At 50.1% G+C, this 15,101-nt stretch overlaps 1 protein-coding gene across 3 annotated transcripts in view; it reads left to right on the forward strand.

Annotated features, from left to right (window-relative positions):
- The window catches only part of adamts3 (ADAM metallopeptidase with thrombospondin type 1 motif, 3), a 56,568-nt gene that overhangs the window by 26,059 nt on the left and 15,408 nt on the right, over window positions 1–15,101 (forward strand). For all 3 annotated transcript variants that reach the window (XM_037482215.2, XM_037482216.2, XM_062562579.1), the window contains exons 5-14: window positions 122–318; window positions 4,611–4,694; window positions 4,858–5,014; window positions 8,425–8,530; window positions 10,964–11,107; window positions 11,289–11,421; window positions 13,176–13,289; window positions 13,408–13,553; window positions 13,871–14,046; window positions 14,512–14,645. In XM_037482215.2, the coding sequence (XP_037338112.2) occupies window positions 122–318; window positions 4,611–4,694; window positions 4,858–5,014; window positions 8,425–8,530; window positions 10,964–11,107; window positions 11,289–11,421; window positions 13,176–13,289; window positions 13,408–13,553; window positions 13,871–14,046; window positions 14,512–14,645 (1,391 nt within the window). The remainder of the gene's footprint in view (window positions 1–121; window positions 319–4,610; window positions 4,695–4,857; window positions 5,015–8,424; window positions 8,531–10,963; window positions 11,108–11,288; window positions 11,422–13,175; window positions 13,290–13,407; window positions 13,554–13,870; window positions 14,047–14,511; window positions 14,646–15,101) is intronic.

Consider the following 15,101-nt stretch of genomic DNA (forward strand, 5'->3'; position numbering starts at 1 on the left):
CCACTGTGAATGTGTCGCTTCCCAAAGTCCCAGAGGATCAGCAGCAGCAGCACCGTTTCAAAGCCTCCTGTTGACTGGTGTTATATTCTGTTATATTATATCATACATCATCCCTGTACAGAGCCAGAGCTGGACGTAGCCGGAGCCCTGGACTCTGTGGCCCGGCAGGTCAACGAGACGGCCCGCCGCCGCCGCCGCCGCCGAGACGCCGGAGAGGACGACTACAACATCGAAGTCCTGCTGGGGGTCGACGACTCGGTGGTTCGCTTCCACGGGAAGGAGCACGTGCAGAACTACCTCCTCACCCTCATGAACATCGTGAGTCGCACACTTCCTGTCATTGTCCGACACCCGATAACGGGTGGGAGCGTTTGGGCGTAGAAGGCTGTCTTGATATCCATGTGAGAAGATACTCTCCTACTTCCTGTTGACCACAAAACGTACAACCATCCATACGCGAGGTCCCTGGTGAAAAGTAAAGCTAATGATGAAGTAGCTTCAAGCTGCATTCTCTCTGATGGCCTCCAGGGGGCGACTCCTCTGGTCCTAATTTGATCACACAAAAGCATCACTGTGTCTTACATTTCTTGGAAATAAGTCATTCATCATTTTTTAAAAGCTCACAGGAGGACACGGCCACTAATTAAACCTCAGTGGAACAAGTCGACTTATCAACTAAAAAGGCAAAGCTCTAGTTATAAGACGTACTCGCATAACTCCAAATATAAATATATATCTAGAAACGTATCCATAATTCAGAGAAAGTTGCCACGGAAACAGAATGTCTGGAGTCGTCCTGGTGTTCTTCCAGCAGATGTCCCGGCTGGATGTAACTTTAACCCTGGAGCACTTGATGCTGTGATTGACAGCCGTGTTCAGCGAGCTTTTCTCTTTCCCTCCCTGTGGTTCTCTCAGACGCCTTCAGACACACAGAAATACAATACCTTTATGCAATAGATGTTATTATTTTATATTATTATTATTATAATTCATTTAAAATGAAGCAGGATAAGGACGACAATCCTGTAAGAATTGGTTTGAAGATTTGAAGAAGTGATTTATCAGATGGAGATGTTTAGTTCTTCTCTCTCCTTCCTCTCCTCCTCACCCACTTCCTTTCCCCCTCGCCTCGTATCCTTCCTCTCCTCTCTCATCCCCCTCGTCTCCTTCTCCTCAACCAAGAGCCTCGACTCGTCCGTCCTCCGGAGACGCCGTAACTGATGGTGACATTTAACGAGCTGCACTGCGCTAGTGAGTGTGTGTGTGTGTGTGTGTGTGTGGTTTCCGTGGACACACTGTGTATTAACATGGTTAGTCTTCCTCCAGCCTCACACTCGGTCCCCAAACCGTTGTGGTAGATGAGATGAGAAGCAGTCTTTAATGAGTCTTTGTAACACGTGAGGTCCGAGCTGCAGGAACATGGCTGCTAACTTCTGCTGTTCAGCCGAGTTCAAATGTGTACGTTTTCATTTTCGTGTCTGTCACAGTTCTTTCCTTCAGTGGTCCTTCCTTTGAATTGGCCTCGGTTTTCCCCGAAAACTCGCACTTCTCACATCATTAATACGTCACAAAGTAAAGCGTGACCTTTGTGGACCTCTGTTGGTGACACGCCGGTACTGCGGCAACACTTGCATTGCCGTGTACGAGCGGTCGGGTGGGGTTACCTTTGAAGATGCACTTTGTGTGGTGCTGCGTTCCGAGTACAGAGCAACACAAGGAGTCAGTAGAGGCAGCTGCTGCTGCTCCACCCTCTCCACCCAGTGTGGGATGATTCCTTCCTCCTCCCACTCGGCCACAGCGGCGTCAGACAGGTCCGAGGGCGGCTGTTTGTTGACGGGACCTGGCTCCCAGGGCAGCGTCCCAGCGGTGCTGGACGGGTTCGGGGTGTGGACTCTGTCCAGGCCTCTGGAGTCCTTCAACACTGACCCGAGAACACATTTCTTCATGTGTTCTCACACGCAGGCGTCGACGCAACCAAACGGGGGAAAAGCCGCAGAGTCTGAAATATGACCCCGATGCTGCGCATCAAAATGTCCCTTAAGCGGAAAAACACACCACCGTGTCAAACCAGAAGCAGACTAGAACATCTTCTATCATCTCAGTAGCTCCAGAGGACGACTTATGATCCAGTTAAACCTGCAGCTCTTTTGGTGTCGGATGAATCCACAATTGCAAGTGATTTCAATGCAGAAATGTGGAGGTTTTATACACTCAATAATATTTGGATGACATTTTGGGTCCACGGACAAACAATTGATCTAGAAAATGTTCAGAATCCTTCTCGGCGTCAGTTCAGCGGCGTTCGGCCTCCTCCTCCTTTCAAAGGGAAGCAGCGAGGTGGACCATCAGAGTGTCGCTTCGTACCAAAGAGCTGAGCGCTGGAATCTGTGGACGCCTCCAACGCGGTGATCTGAGGACAATGAGCACGTGGTCACGCGCTGCTGGAGTCCCCCCCCCCATCCTCCCCATCCTCCCCCCCCTCTGTGGAAACATGGTGTAATGAGGCGGATGAACTCAGTGAGGAGTCATCGGCCCAAAGAAGATGAATCCCACTGCGACGCCGCTTCGGTCCGACCGCTCTGCTCTGGAGCATGAATGGTGTCGGGGGGGGGATATCGGGGGGGGGGCGGCAGGTGATTGGTGCTCAATGTGCGGCCGATCGTCACACACACACACACACACACACACACACACGCTGGGCCTGTTAAAGGTCAGCTGTCCATAAATCCATGTTTTTTAAAAGTGTGACATATCTGCGCAACCACAAAATGGGATAATTACTCAGCCTAAAAATAATTTATATTTGCTTTATTCCGTAAGCCATTCGCTCCGTTTCCATGGTTACCCCGGGGGGGGCTTATTTACTGCCGTGGTCAGAGCGACGACCTGCAGTCTGTGGTCCCGTTTTGCTCCAAAGGAAATATAGAAAGTACGTAGCGACAAAAGTAACAAGTTGTATGAACCGCGGTACTTTGTATCGATTTGTCAATAATAATAATAATAATAATATTCACCCTGACCTCAGTTACTACTAAATAACGACTCTGCTTTGTTTCGTGGGTTGTTCTGATTGGACTATTATATACTTTATTTCCTCTGAATATCACACCAGCACTTCTTCATAGAGGACCATTCTCTGCAGCGATACCAAATCAAGATTCTTGTTTTGTGTTAAATATTTCATTTCTTGAGTAAGAGGGGGTCATAATCACTGACATATAAAACTAGTACGTTCTGAACAAAGTGATCATTATAAATACATGCGTTATTGGAGCCTCGAGCGGCGCACGCTTCCATTCATGCTCCACCACGACGACCTCATCCATCAGCTGCTTCATCAACGCCTTCATCATCGCATTCCTGCTTTCATCATCAGCGTTCCCAATCCTCGTCATCATGTGATACATTACAGAATAATTGCCGTTTCTGCTAGAATATCATAATTAAGTGGAACATGAAAGGCGATTAGGAGACGGGCCGACGTGCTCTGCATCCCGATGAAGACGAGCGCACGTCGAGTCCTTTAAACAAAAACCTTTACCGCGTAGCGGGGGAGGGGATTTGATCCCTGAGGCTGATTGAAGATTCCGGCGCAGTGGAAACTAAGCATGGGACCCTCAGACTGAATGCTAAACCAGCTTCCTCCCTCCTCCTCACCTTGAAGGCTCACACAATGCCTGTTGAATACACCTTCCCCTGTTGGTCACAAACACCTGAGATGAATGAGGACTCTCACACACACACACACACACACGCTGCAGCTTTGATTCTCTCTCTGCATGTGTGACTCTTTTGTGAACCCTCCCCCGGGCTTTTATGGGGTCGCGTTGGCTCCTCTGCTTGCGTTGCAAAGAAACGCTTCGTTCCGCAGTCGCCGGCACGATTTGAAGGACGACATTTGACTCGTGGATCCTTCTCTCGTTAGCGGCCTGAACTTTGGGGCACTTTGGGGTTTTTGTATTGCTGCAGTGGACGAGTCCTGCGTCTCTGTGGGAATAACAGAACATGATGAAGAGGGAGGGAGACGGGTCTCGAAGGGGAAGTCTGCAGCACAGTGGTCATCATCAAAAAGAACACAAGTTGCTCTGCTTTCATCATTTAAATAACACAAATCTGAAAAATAAATATTCCAACAGAATGACTTTCTGTGGCTCCATATTCCACTTACAGATGAAATTATTTACATCCTCTCCTGTGCATGTTTATTTAAGCGTCTACATGACAATTTAAACTGTGTTTTCATTTAAATATCAAACTTCAAGCTTGAATCTGGTGGCCTTTATTGGTCACAAATGAGCACCGTGCTGAAATATCCCATAATGATCTACTTTGAGGGTTCCGAGCACATTAAACCGAGCGCTCGTATTTACTCGTTTCCTTCTACTGGTGTAAACTCCACACATCAGATCTCTGATTACAGTCATTCATGGAGTGATGTGTAAAGGACGGGTTGTTGTTTCCTCATCGCTTCCTCTGACGAGTAAACAAGTAGGAGCATGTCATTATTAAGACGGGTGGGGGCGCAGTGCGTCAGAAGCCTAAAAATAAACGCTATTTGTGTGAGCTGCTGACCTTTGAGCGACCGTCTGACCTGCTTCCCCCCCCCTCAGGTGAACGAGATCTACCACGACGAGTCGCTGGGAGTCCACATCAACGTGGTGCTGGTGAGGATGATCATGCTGGGCTACGCCAAGGTGAGCTTCGCACAGAAAGAGGCTCCTCCTCTTTAAGCCACGCCGCCGAACCACAGGAGGAGCTGGTGGCCCGTCAGAAGCCCAGAGTCTCCGTGTTTTGGGGTTGGTCCCCTTGACAGAATACTAACGCGTCCCTTTACCCCCCCCCGTCCCGTCCCGTCAGTCCATCAGCCTCATCGAGAGGGGGAACCCGTCCCGCAGCCTGGAGAACGTCTGCCGCTGGGCCTTTGTGCAGCAGAAGGGCGACTCGGAGCACGCCGAGCACCACGACCACGCCATCTTCCTGACCCGCCAGGGCTTCGGCCCGACGGGGATGCAGGGTAAGGCCACCCCCCCATTACCTACCCCATTACCCCCCCATTACCCCCCTCAGGTTGAAATTTAATAAGCTGTTCTTTAAGGAGGTTTCCAAGTGGGCCTCCCACTCCCCCCCTCCCCCCCCCCCCCCCCCCCCCCTTGCACCGTGTGGCAGATTGAATGAAAAACTAAAAATGAACAACCGGTGCAGCAAAAATAGGAGAAGAAACTTTCTCAGGAACAGCAAGTGTACAGAAACCCCCCCAGAAAGGCACATTCAACGGGACGTAAATGATTCCATTAAATGTCTGCAGCAGAATAACGACGCAGAGATAGAAATAGTGGGGACGATAACGGCAGCGGTGATGATAATGTGAGTGATAACGGTGTTAGAGGCTCGAACACGCTGCAGGGAACCATCATGGGTTCAGCTTTCTGTTCGCAATCACACGTCATCGACTCACGATGCAAATAAAGGGCCATTCCACCTGCTCCATGCATTTTATCATTCTCATCACTCGCTCATACCAACGAGGAAGAGGCAGAAAGCTTCTGTTTGTGGCGAACTTGACTTGACCGATTTCGGGAGTAAAAGCGATGGAGAGCGCTTGCTAAAGTATTGTGTTGTCGGTCCCGCTGATTCTCCTTGATTGAAAAACACTTCCAGCCCCAGAAAGCAGCCTCATGAATCAGCGTTTCCACAGTGACCGTGAACTCGTCCAGCCGTCTCATTGCTTTAGTCTGGTCTTCATTTCACTAGCGGGAGAAAACAAGTTCTTATTTTAGTTTTCGACCACACCCAATCGGCCGCACAGCTTCAGCCCGCTCAGGCACGAGGCTGCACCTGACCCCAGAGGCTCCGTGGAGCCTTGGCGGGACGCGGCTCACGTGGCAGCCGTCCGGGGACTCGCCGCCCCCTCGCACATCTGGAAGCGCGGGGGCCAACCTGGATGTGTCGGCCCGGGCTCCGGGGAGTTAGCGCGTTTCTTCTGGTCACCGCGCCGGAGAAAGAGATCTGCTGATGTTGAGAGGGAGGAACAATGCTGCAGCTGTCGACCTTTTCGCCTCACATGGACGCCTTAGCTCGTTTGTCCTCGTTTGACCTCGTTTGACCTCGTTTGACCTCGTTTGACCTTGTTTGACCTTGTTTGACCTCGTAGGCGGGGAGTGGATCTTAATGAGGCGTTAGCATTGATACGGAGGGGGAGTGATAACTAAAATACCAGTGACAATGCCGGGAGTCGGCAACAAGACATTTTTATGGCAATGTGGTTTTTGGAAAGAAATTATATTGATTTCTATGAAACATGTGACGGGGTAACACCACTTTCCTCATTGTGCGTCCCCATGTCGAGAGCCGCTTGGAGGAGATCGAAAAACTCCCCCCTTGAGACGAAGGGATCAGTCCAAATGAGGAAAGTGATGGCACCTCGTCACATGCGGTCTGTCAACAATAAAAAAAAGGCTTACAGCTGTTTTTGTTACTCTCACTGGACCTGACAACAATTACTAAACTCTTCTTCTTTTTGCCGTTGAAGTTCAAGACACAGCAGAGAAAGAAAAGTGTTTTTAATCCCCACAGCGCGTCAAGCAAATATTCCCCAACAACGGGGAGAAACCCCACGGATGAATTGATGTGTGAATACGGTCGCATTCAATGGCGTTCGCTCGGGCCTCAGTGCTGCATCAGCTTGGAGGGAATGCTGCTGAAAATCAATCAAATAAGACGATCCCCTCGTGGAGCGGCCTCGCTCACCGAGACTCGATTGGCTTCGTGGCATCCCGTAGGACTCCACTAATCAAAGGCGGAATTATATTAACGCCGTCTGCGGCAGAGGGGAGGAGGGGTGAGGGAGGGTGAGGGAGGGAGAGGGGGGGGGGAACACATCCAGGGAAAGCCAACAATCATCCACCCGGGCGTCTTACGATCACAAACCCTGCAGACCCTCCCTTGAGCCTTTGTTATATTTCGATAAGCCCGGCGCCGCGCTGCAAGAAAGACGCCATTAAGCCGCGCTGCTCGAGTGTGACACATCGTGAGATTGAATCATTTTCACAGGCGGGAAAAACCAACAAAGCAATCGACCCGAATGCACCCCCACGGACGGTGAGCGGGGCATTAAGAGGTCGATGGGATCTGTTAATGGCAAAGATGGAACAGGAAACAGCAGATCCTTAAATAGTAAATCTCACCCGCTACCAACGAGAGGAAGCATTTCCGCTGCATTACTTCCTTCAGCAGGGTCTGCTGTACACAGGAGCTGGGGGGTCACCATCAAAAACCCGTCACTTCGGCTTTACAATTGAAACCCTCTTAACAAAAGAACCATTTGCAGCGTTGCTCCAGCTCAACTCAACCTGTTATTACCTCCTTAAATGTGCATTAGCGATCAGAAATCAGCGAGCTTCCTCCTTCTCTCGGGGGGAAAAGTGTCTTTAGAAATAGATTTTCAAATGTGTGAAGAAGTTGTTAAAGTGCTCCAGCAACTGAAAATTGATCCGGCTAGAAAAGTAAATTGTGACTGCAGAGGAAGGAAAGTGATTAAAAGTGAGTTTTCCTCCCAAGTATTTGGACAAAAGGTAAATATCAGAACCTGTGAAGCTTTCTTTTTAATGGCCTCTCCCCGCTGTGAGCGAGGGAGACCAGAACGCCGCTCTCAATTCAACACGGAGAATCACACATGAGCACAAAGGCCTTTCTCCCCCTTTGCTGTGATGCACTTTGTTTCCCTGTGAAATGAGTGGTAGGATGAGCTGGGGGGGGTTTTCCTGCATATTTACCTGGCAGCACGCTGGTCATCTACAAGAAGATGGGACAGTGATAGATTGTTGTCTCATTGACACATTTAGATATCTGACCCTAACCCTATTATTGCTGTGAAGAGGTCTCTTGTCCGAGGCAATTCTACAACTTCCAGGGTCACGTATCCCAGCAGCCTTTGTTTACCTGTGATCTGGACCCCTGGATAGGAATCGATCCCCCCCTCCACCCTCACGCTTTAATTAAGACGGCAGCGTCCCGGGGGGGAGTCGCCCGCTCTCCACCGAATGGGAGCTTCGGAGGCCGATCGATGAAAAGAGACGGTGTGCAGATGCAACCCTGCTGCTGAGAGGTCCTCCGACCAGTTCCCAGGATGCATTGCACTCTGGGGAAATCATGCGGCCGTGGAAGTCAGTGCGGTCTGAGGGAGCAGCTTTTTAGGCCAACGAGCATTAAGCAGACAAGGTCTGCTTTAAATTTGAACTCCAGTGACGGAATAATGGAATAATGATTTGCATCTTTACGTGATCAATGGGTTCGGTTTCAAAGCAGCGGCCACCTCAACACTCAACTCGAGCCACACAAGGACTTTGGTGCTGCTTTCCTGTCTACACCTGTGCAGGTATCTTTTTCTCATCTAACCCCCCCCTCCTCTCTCCTGGGGTCCCTCAGGTTACGCTCCGGTGACGGGGATGTGCCACCCGGTGAGGAGCTGCACCCTCAACCACGAGGACGGCTTCTCCTCCGCCTTCGTCGTGGCTCACGAGACCGGACACGTGTAGGTCTTCTTTTTTACTGTCACGCCTCACGAGGAGTTCGCTGTAGACCTCGCCGTAGACCTCGCCGTAGACCTCGCCGTAGACCTCGCCGTAGACCTCGCTGTAGACCTCGCCGTAGACCTCGCCGTAGACCTCGCTGTAGACCTCGCCGTAGACCTCGCCGTAGACCTCGCCGTAGACCTCGCCGTAGACCTCGCTCTAGACCTCGCCGTAGACCTCGCTGTAGACCTCGCCGTAGACCTCGCCGTAGACCTCGCTCTAGACCTCGCTGTAGACCTCGCCGTAGACCTCGCCGTAGACCTCGCTCTAGACCTCGCCGTAGACCTCGCCGTAGACCTCGCCGTAGACCTCGCTCTAGACCTCGCCGTAGACCTCGCTGTAGACCTCGCCGTAGACCTCGCCGTAGACCTCGCTCTAGACCTCGCCGTAGACCTCGCCGTAGACCTCGCCGTAGACCTCGCCGTAGACCTCGCTCTAGACCTCGCTGTAGACCTCTACATTCCCTAACATTACTAACGGATTATTGAGATAATTCATTTCACAATTTGCATAAAGCAGACCAGGTATTAGATCAAATATGCCAGTTTTTTTTTTATCCTCAGGCATCGATAGGCTTCTTCTCTGGAGGATGAACAGTTTAAACAGTCAGTGAGAAGATAAAAATCCATTTTTTTGGGATCTGTTGAAGAGACCTCTCGCCACAACAGCCGTTGGCAGCGTGTTATTTTGTGCAGTTTGATTGATTTCTTTCCCGCCCACATTCCTCCGAACTCGCTGCCTTTCTCTGGTGATGAAGCCGATTGTTGCCGAGGTGGAAGGGTTAAGGACTCCATGACGATGGCAGTGCTCTCTCATATAATTACAATTTCCTAAAAAATATATTGTACCATACATATATATATATTTTAAGCCATGTTCTTCAGAGACACTTTACTGTCTTTGGGACTTTGAAAAATACTTTCTTTTCCATCCTTTTCTTTTTCTGATCAAAGCAATGATACAATTACATAATTTATTTCTTCATTTTCAGCTTCATCCCCAAGTTTGCACGATCAGTTTGAGCTCTGCTTGACAATTTCTGCATTCAATGATTACTATTCAAAGGGTTTCTTAATAAATAAGAGAAACAGTCAGTGTTTGAACTTCAAGGTCTGTGTGACTGCAGATGAATGACTTCACTCTTAAGACACATCTTCTCACTGAATGTATTCATTTAAATCAGTGAACCTTTGAAAGTCATCTTGATCCCGTTATAGAGCGAGTGTTATGCTGCTACTATAAAAAGAGCCGGTGTCCACAGAGGCTCCTCGGATGATCTCCACAGGGGTCACATTGAAGGCAGGAGACGTGAACAGGACCAGCCCGACTCCCAATGACGGACACGTCTGGTGTCGGGAGGCGGGCCCATCCCTCGCCGCTTCATGCGAGCGATGACGCCGCAAAGTCAATCTCGTTAATGAACGACGGTGGCCTCCAGGGGACAAAAACAACGCAAACATGAAAATCAAACATGGCTATGAACATGAGATTATATTTACACTAAAGCTGACCAGTCTGGTCCCTTAATTCAGTTTTCGTGTCGTTCATTTTATTTCACTGTCAGCCTCATTTCAGCACACAGAGCCAAATAGTGTGAGTAAGAAGGCCGTCTCCCTCGGGGTGGGAGGCAGGACGCTCAGACTCCGGAGCGACACGTCACGCCTCCCCAGCAATTACTCCTCCGCTGTGGTGTTTGCTGGTGACGCTGGAGCGCGTCGCCGCCTCCTGATGACCTCGCCGTTTGTTCTCAGAACGTGACCTTCAGCTCGGAGCAGGGTGTCCTTTTATCGGGGGGGGGGGTTTCTAGTGTTTTTCTAAAGAAACATAGCGATGTTGGTCAGAGGGAGAGGCAGCATCATATGAAGACAAATGGTGAATGAGAACTAAAGCTCAGAGGAGACACACAGCGAATAAAAGAGTCAACTTTAAATACAACTCAGTCGCTCGTCAAGGCCATTAAATGCTTTAAAAAACGGTCAGGTATTCATAAAAGTTACATTATTGACTTTCTAAGCTCACATAGCTGAGTCCAATTATTATTCCAAAAGAGTTTATTCATCTCAAACCCAGATGTCAGTACGTGTGCACGTCAATGCACAAAAGTCACAAACTAGTTTTCTCTCAGAATCAATTCATAAATACTTCATCTTTTTAAATCCACGTGAAGCCTTTTTTTTCTCCTCTTTTAAAGCAGAGTGGAACACAAGGAGATGTTCATTCATCACAAAATTGTCCAGTATTGATCTCCCACAGTGCACGACTCGTGTGGACAACAGGAAGTCTCTCCCGTCCTTTGGAAAAAAATCGTTTTTAGATGGAATAAGTCCACAGAGTCTCTGAAGCCCTCCGAGTCGTTATGGTTAACTCTTTACTCCCTGCCTGTCCGGCACCAGGCTGGGCATGGAGCACGACGGCCAGGGCAACCGCTGCGGGGACGAGACGGCGATGGGCAGCGTGATGGCGCCGCTGGTGCAGGCGGCCTTCCACCGGTACCACTGGTCCATGTGCAGCGGACAGGAGCTGAAGAGATACATCAGGTGAGATTCACACTGGGCCCTTCTTTATCCGGCACGTAGACTGTTGATAGGGGATTCCTCAATGGCTGTATAAGAGTCATTGAGGGAGAAATAGAGACGCGGAGTGAAAAGCGCTGCTGCGGTGTGATAACGCGGGGGTTTCCTCACCTGTGGCCTTCTGTCTCCCCCCCCCCCCTTGCAGCACGTACGACTGCCTGCTGGACGACCCCTTCAAGCACGACTGGCCTCAGCTGCCCGAGCTGCCCGGCATCAACTACTCCATGGACGAGCAGTGCCGTTTCGACTTCGGAGTGGGCTACAAGATCTGCACCTCGGTGAGCGCTCCTTCCACACACACACCCCCCCCCCACGGGAGATGTTAGTAGATGTCAGCAGAAACGCGGGGGGGGGGGGAGGGGGGGAAGCGTGCCGACAGGCGTTGGCCGCCGCTCGCTGGTCGCTGCGCTTTGATGTGCCGCCGCTCGGGAGCCGCGTGGCGGAGGGGACGAGCAGCGGCGTTAATTAGAGCCTTGATCCAAACCCGCTGTGTGAAAAACAGCTGGTCATCAAAATGTATATTAGTTCAAATGATTTGTTCTTTCACATCGGGGACGCGCGGCTTTCTTTCATCAAAAACATTCCCCCGTGAAGAGTTCAACGCTGATAATTCAAATAAGTGGAAGATGACAGAAAATGGAGCTCAAGCTGCAACTAGAGCTTTGACGACACTTTTGAAGTTGACTAAAATCTTCACTCACAGCTCTTAGATTTAATTTAAGTTCAACATTTTTAATTGGGGCGGGATATGTGATATGTGATATTACATATGTAATATATGTGATATGTGATATCTGGTAGTTGTGGTGTTCTTATCACATTACTCAAGAGTCATTAAGCCATTTTCAAACAAGATGTTACGATCAACTTCATGAGCTCGAGCCGTAGGATGAAAACACACAAGCTTGTAAAGATCCCACCCCAAAAGAAAGTTCTAACTGAATGTGGACGGAGTCGGATCAGCTGACAGCAGGGTTGTTGTCATGGAGACAAGACGTACGGCTTTTGTGGCCGAGCCGCCGCGAGGCTCCATTGTGACCAGACAAGGATCCTGAGCAGCTGATTGGTCGTCTTTTTCCCCGTGTAGGATCATCACCACGTACATGAAATGAAATCTCACACACACACACACACAGTAAGGCTGCTATTGTGTGTGTGTGTGTGTCCAAGGCCGCTCACCTTGACCTATTCAGCATGAACGTGGTCCATCGTGTCTTTGTCTTCACACGGCGAGGACAGTGAAAGAATAAGGACGCAAAGTCGAAAATAAGCAAAGCAATAAAGTGACGACGGGGATTATTTAATTTTTAGTTTGTTCAATTATTTTCCTGCCAAGCACACATTTAAAGTCAAAGCTCATGTGTGAGTGGAGATGCCCCAAAGCCAGGAGAAAAGTAGGTACCTTGCAATTGTTGGTGAAAGAGATGAGAAAGTGCTGAGTGCAGAAGTGATGGAGACGGGTCACAGAGGTAATTTGAGGCTGTTGTGGTTCGCAGAGCGATGCTAAAAAAAAAGCAAGAAAAAAACCCCCACATTTCTGGCTTCAATGTGCACAAAAAGAGCATCTCCCCGAAGGCGAGGCCAACAATAAGCTGCTCCCGAGGAATGCTGGGTAATCCACTGGGCTTCAGCGGCTGATAGTGGAGCCGCTAACACTTAGTAAACAGCGTTTAGGTCTGCAGGGGGTCAGCTGTCCATTTGGCGCACACACACGCGCACACGCACACACACACACACACACACACACACACTGTCTCAGCGATACCTAAAAAGCCTTTTTTTCTGTGTGAATCACCTCTTTTTCAACGCATTTCTGCCCCGGTGGCATCGCTGCACACTGGAGGACAATGTCCTTGTTATTGTAGGCTTTTTTTGAATGTCAAGTCCAATTTCTATTTTGAAAAGCGGGGGCCGAAACGCCCCGAAAATGAATGCAGAGCAAATCCCCGAAAATGTCAACGCTCTGCCTTTGAGCCGAGTGCCGACGCGCCGCAGGGAGGCTGACCCGGTTTCCTCCTCTTGTGTTCTCCAGTTCCGCACCTTCGACCCGTGCAAACAGCTGTGGTGCAGCCACCCGGACAACCCGTACTTCTGCAAAACCAAGAAGGGGCCCCCGCTGGACGGCACGGAGTGCAACCCGGGAAAGGTGAGTCACCTCTCCAGACACTTTGGGAGGCCGAGCAACGACGCCTCGTTGGCTCAACGTTAGAAGAGGCGTCCTGATGTTTCTCTCCCCCCCCCCCCCCCCCCATCCTCCTCTGCAGTGGTGCTACAAGGGTCACTGCATGTGGAAGAACCCTAATCAGGTCAAGCAGGACGGCGCCTGGGGCTCCTGGAGCAAATACGGGTCGTGCTCGCGCTCCTGTGGAACCGGAGTGCGCTTCAGGACGCGGCAGTGCAGCAGCCCGGCGTGAGCGAGAGCCCCGGCTCGTGCATGTCGTGTTTAAACATGCTTCCTCTGCTGCTGTCCGGCTGCGTTGAATGATTGGACTTCATATTTGCACATAATGAGTAGTGGTCTAATGAGGACAACCTCGTCACAACAGAGAAGACAGAGCTGGTTGTTGCTTCTCGCCTTTAAATAATGAATCAGACAAGCTGCTTTAAATCTCTGTCAGACTTTCACAGCATTCTTTTTTTCGAGTTTCCTTCTGAGTTTCAAAGAAAGCCTCTTCCCCCCCCCCCCGTTCTGACCGGCTCTGATCTGCGTCCATCTCGCTCCTGCAGGCCCTCCAACGGGGGCCAGGACTGCCCGGGGCTGAACTACGAGCAGGCGCTGTGCAACGCCGACGACTGCCCCAAGCACTACGAGGACTTCCGCGCGCAGCAGTGCCAGCTCCGCAACGCCCACTTTGAGTTCCAGAACGCCAAGCACCACTGGCTGCCCTACGAGCACCCCGACGGTGAGCCGGCCAGAGGAAGGGGGGGGGGGGAGCGGTCAAAGTCAACACTCTGCCCCCTCTGCACAGCCTGACGCTCTGCAGAGCGGGTTCTGCTCTGCCGCTCGTTGCACCTTAATTGGTCCACTTTCGCAAAGTCTGTCAAGCTGAAAAGAAGCGAGGCGGGGAAGTGGGAACGATAAAGAGCTCTGTGTGTTTGGTTTTTACATCAAAGTGTGTTTTTGTATCCGGCGGATATATGCTGGTCATGGAACATGGGACCCATGTAGTTTCAATAACGACACGTCAGCGGGACTCATCGTTATTTCATTATTTAATGGATGATGCATTTTTTGTCAATAGGGACTCATTGCTAGTTTGTCTTTAACGTAAGAAAAAAAAATGTATATGATAATGTTGTTCTTTTTGTCGAATTGAGATTTTCTTCCTAATAATCCTGCGGCCATCTAATAATCGTTTGACTTGCAGCCAGCAAGCGATGCCACCTGTACTGCCAGTCGAAGGAGAGCGGGGACGTGGCGTACATGAAGCAGCTGGTGCATGATGGGACGCGGTGCTCCTACAAAGACGCCTACAGCCTCTGCGCACGCGGGGAATGTGTGGTAAGGGTTCAAGCTACTTGCCCATTTTGAACGTCCTTAGATGTCCCCCCTAACCCCCCCCCCCCCGGCAGAAATCAACTATAGCCGAATGTAAATACACACAGAAGTACATAAGTAGGTACGTGTCGCCCTTCTACAACAGGGCACTAATAACGCAAATGCATCCATTCAAAAAGTGAAGAACCTGTTTTACAAGTTGCTGGATTAATATCAGACAATACAAAGTCACTTGTTGCTTATATTTTGTATGAATAATCTGCAAAATAACGTATAACGTAGCACAAGAAAGAAATATTTCAAGTAGATTACTAATCCTTTGAAATTGTCAGTGCAGTATTTCAGTTCATTTCCACCCTCCAGAAGCTCTTCCTGCTGCAGCTACAGAATCAGTCTCTATTTAATTAGCCGGTCACACGCGGTCAGCTACACGCGGGGGGGGGGGGGAGGGGGGCCTCT

Source organism: Pungitius pungitius, chromosome 5, assembly GCF_949316345.1.
Source record: "Pungitius pungitius chromosome 5, fPunPun2.1, whole genome shotgun sequence".
NCBI classification, from domain to species: domain Eukaryota; kingdom Metazoa; phylum Chordata; class Actinopteri; order Perciformes; family Gasterosteidae; genus Pungitius; species Pungitius pungitius.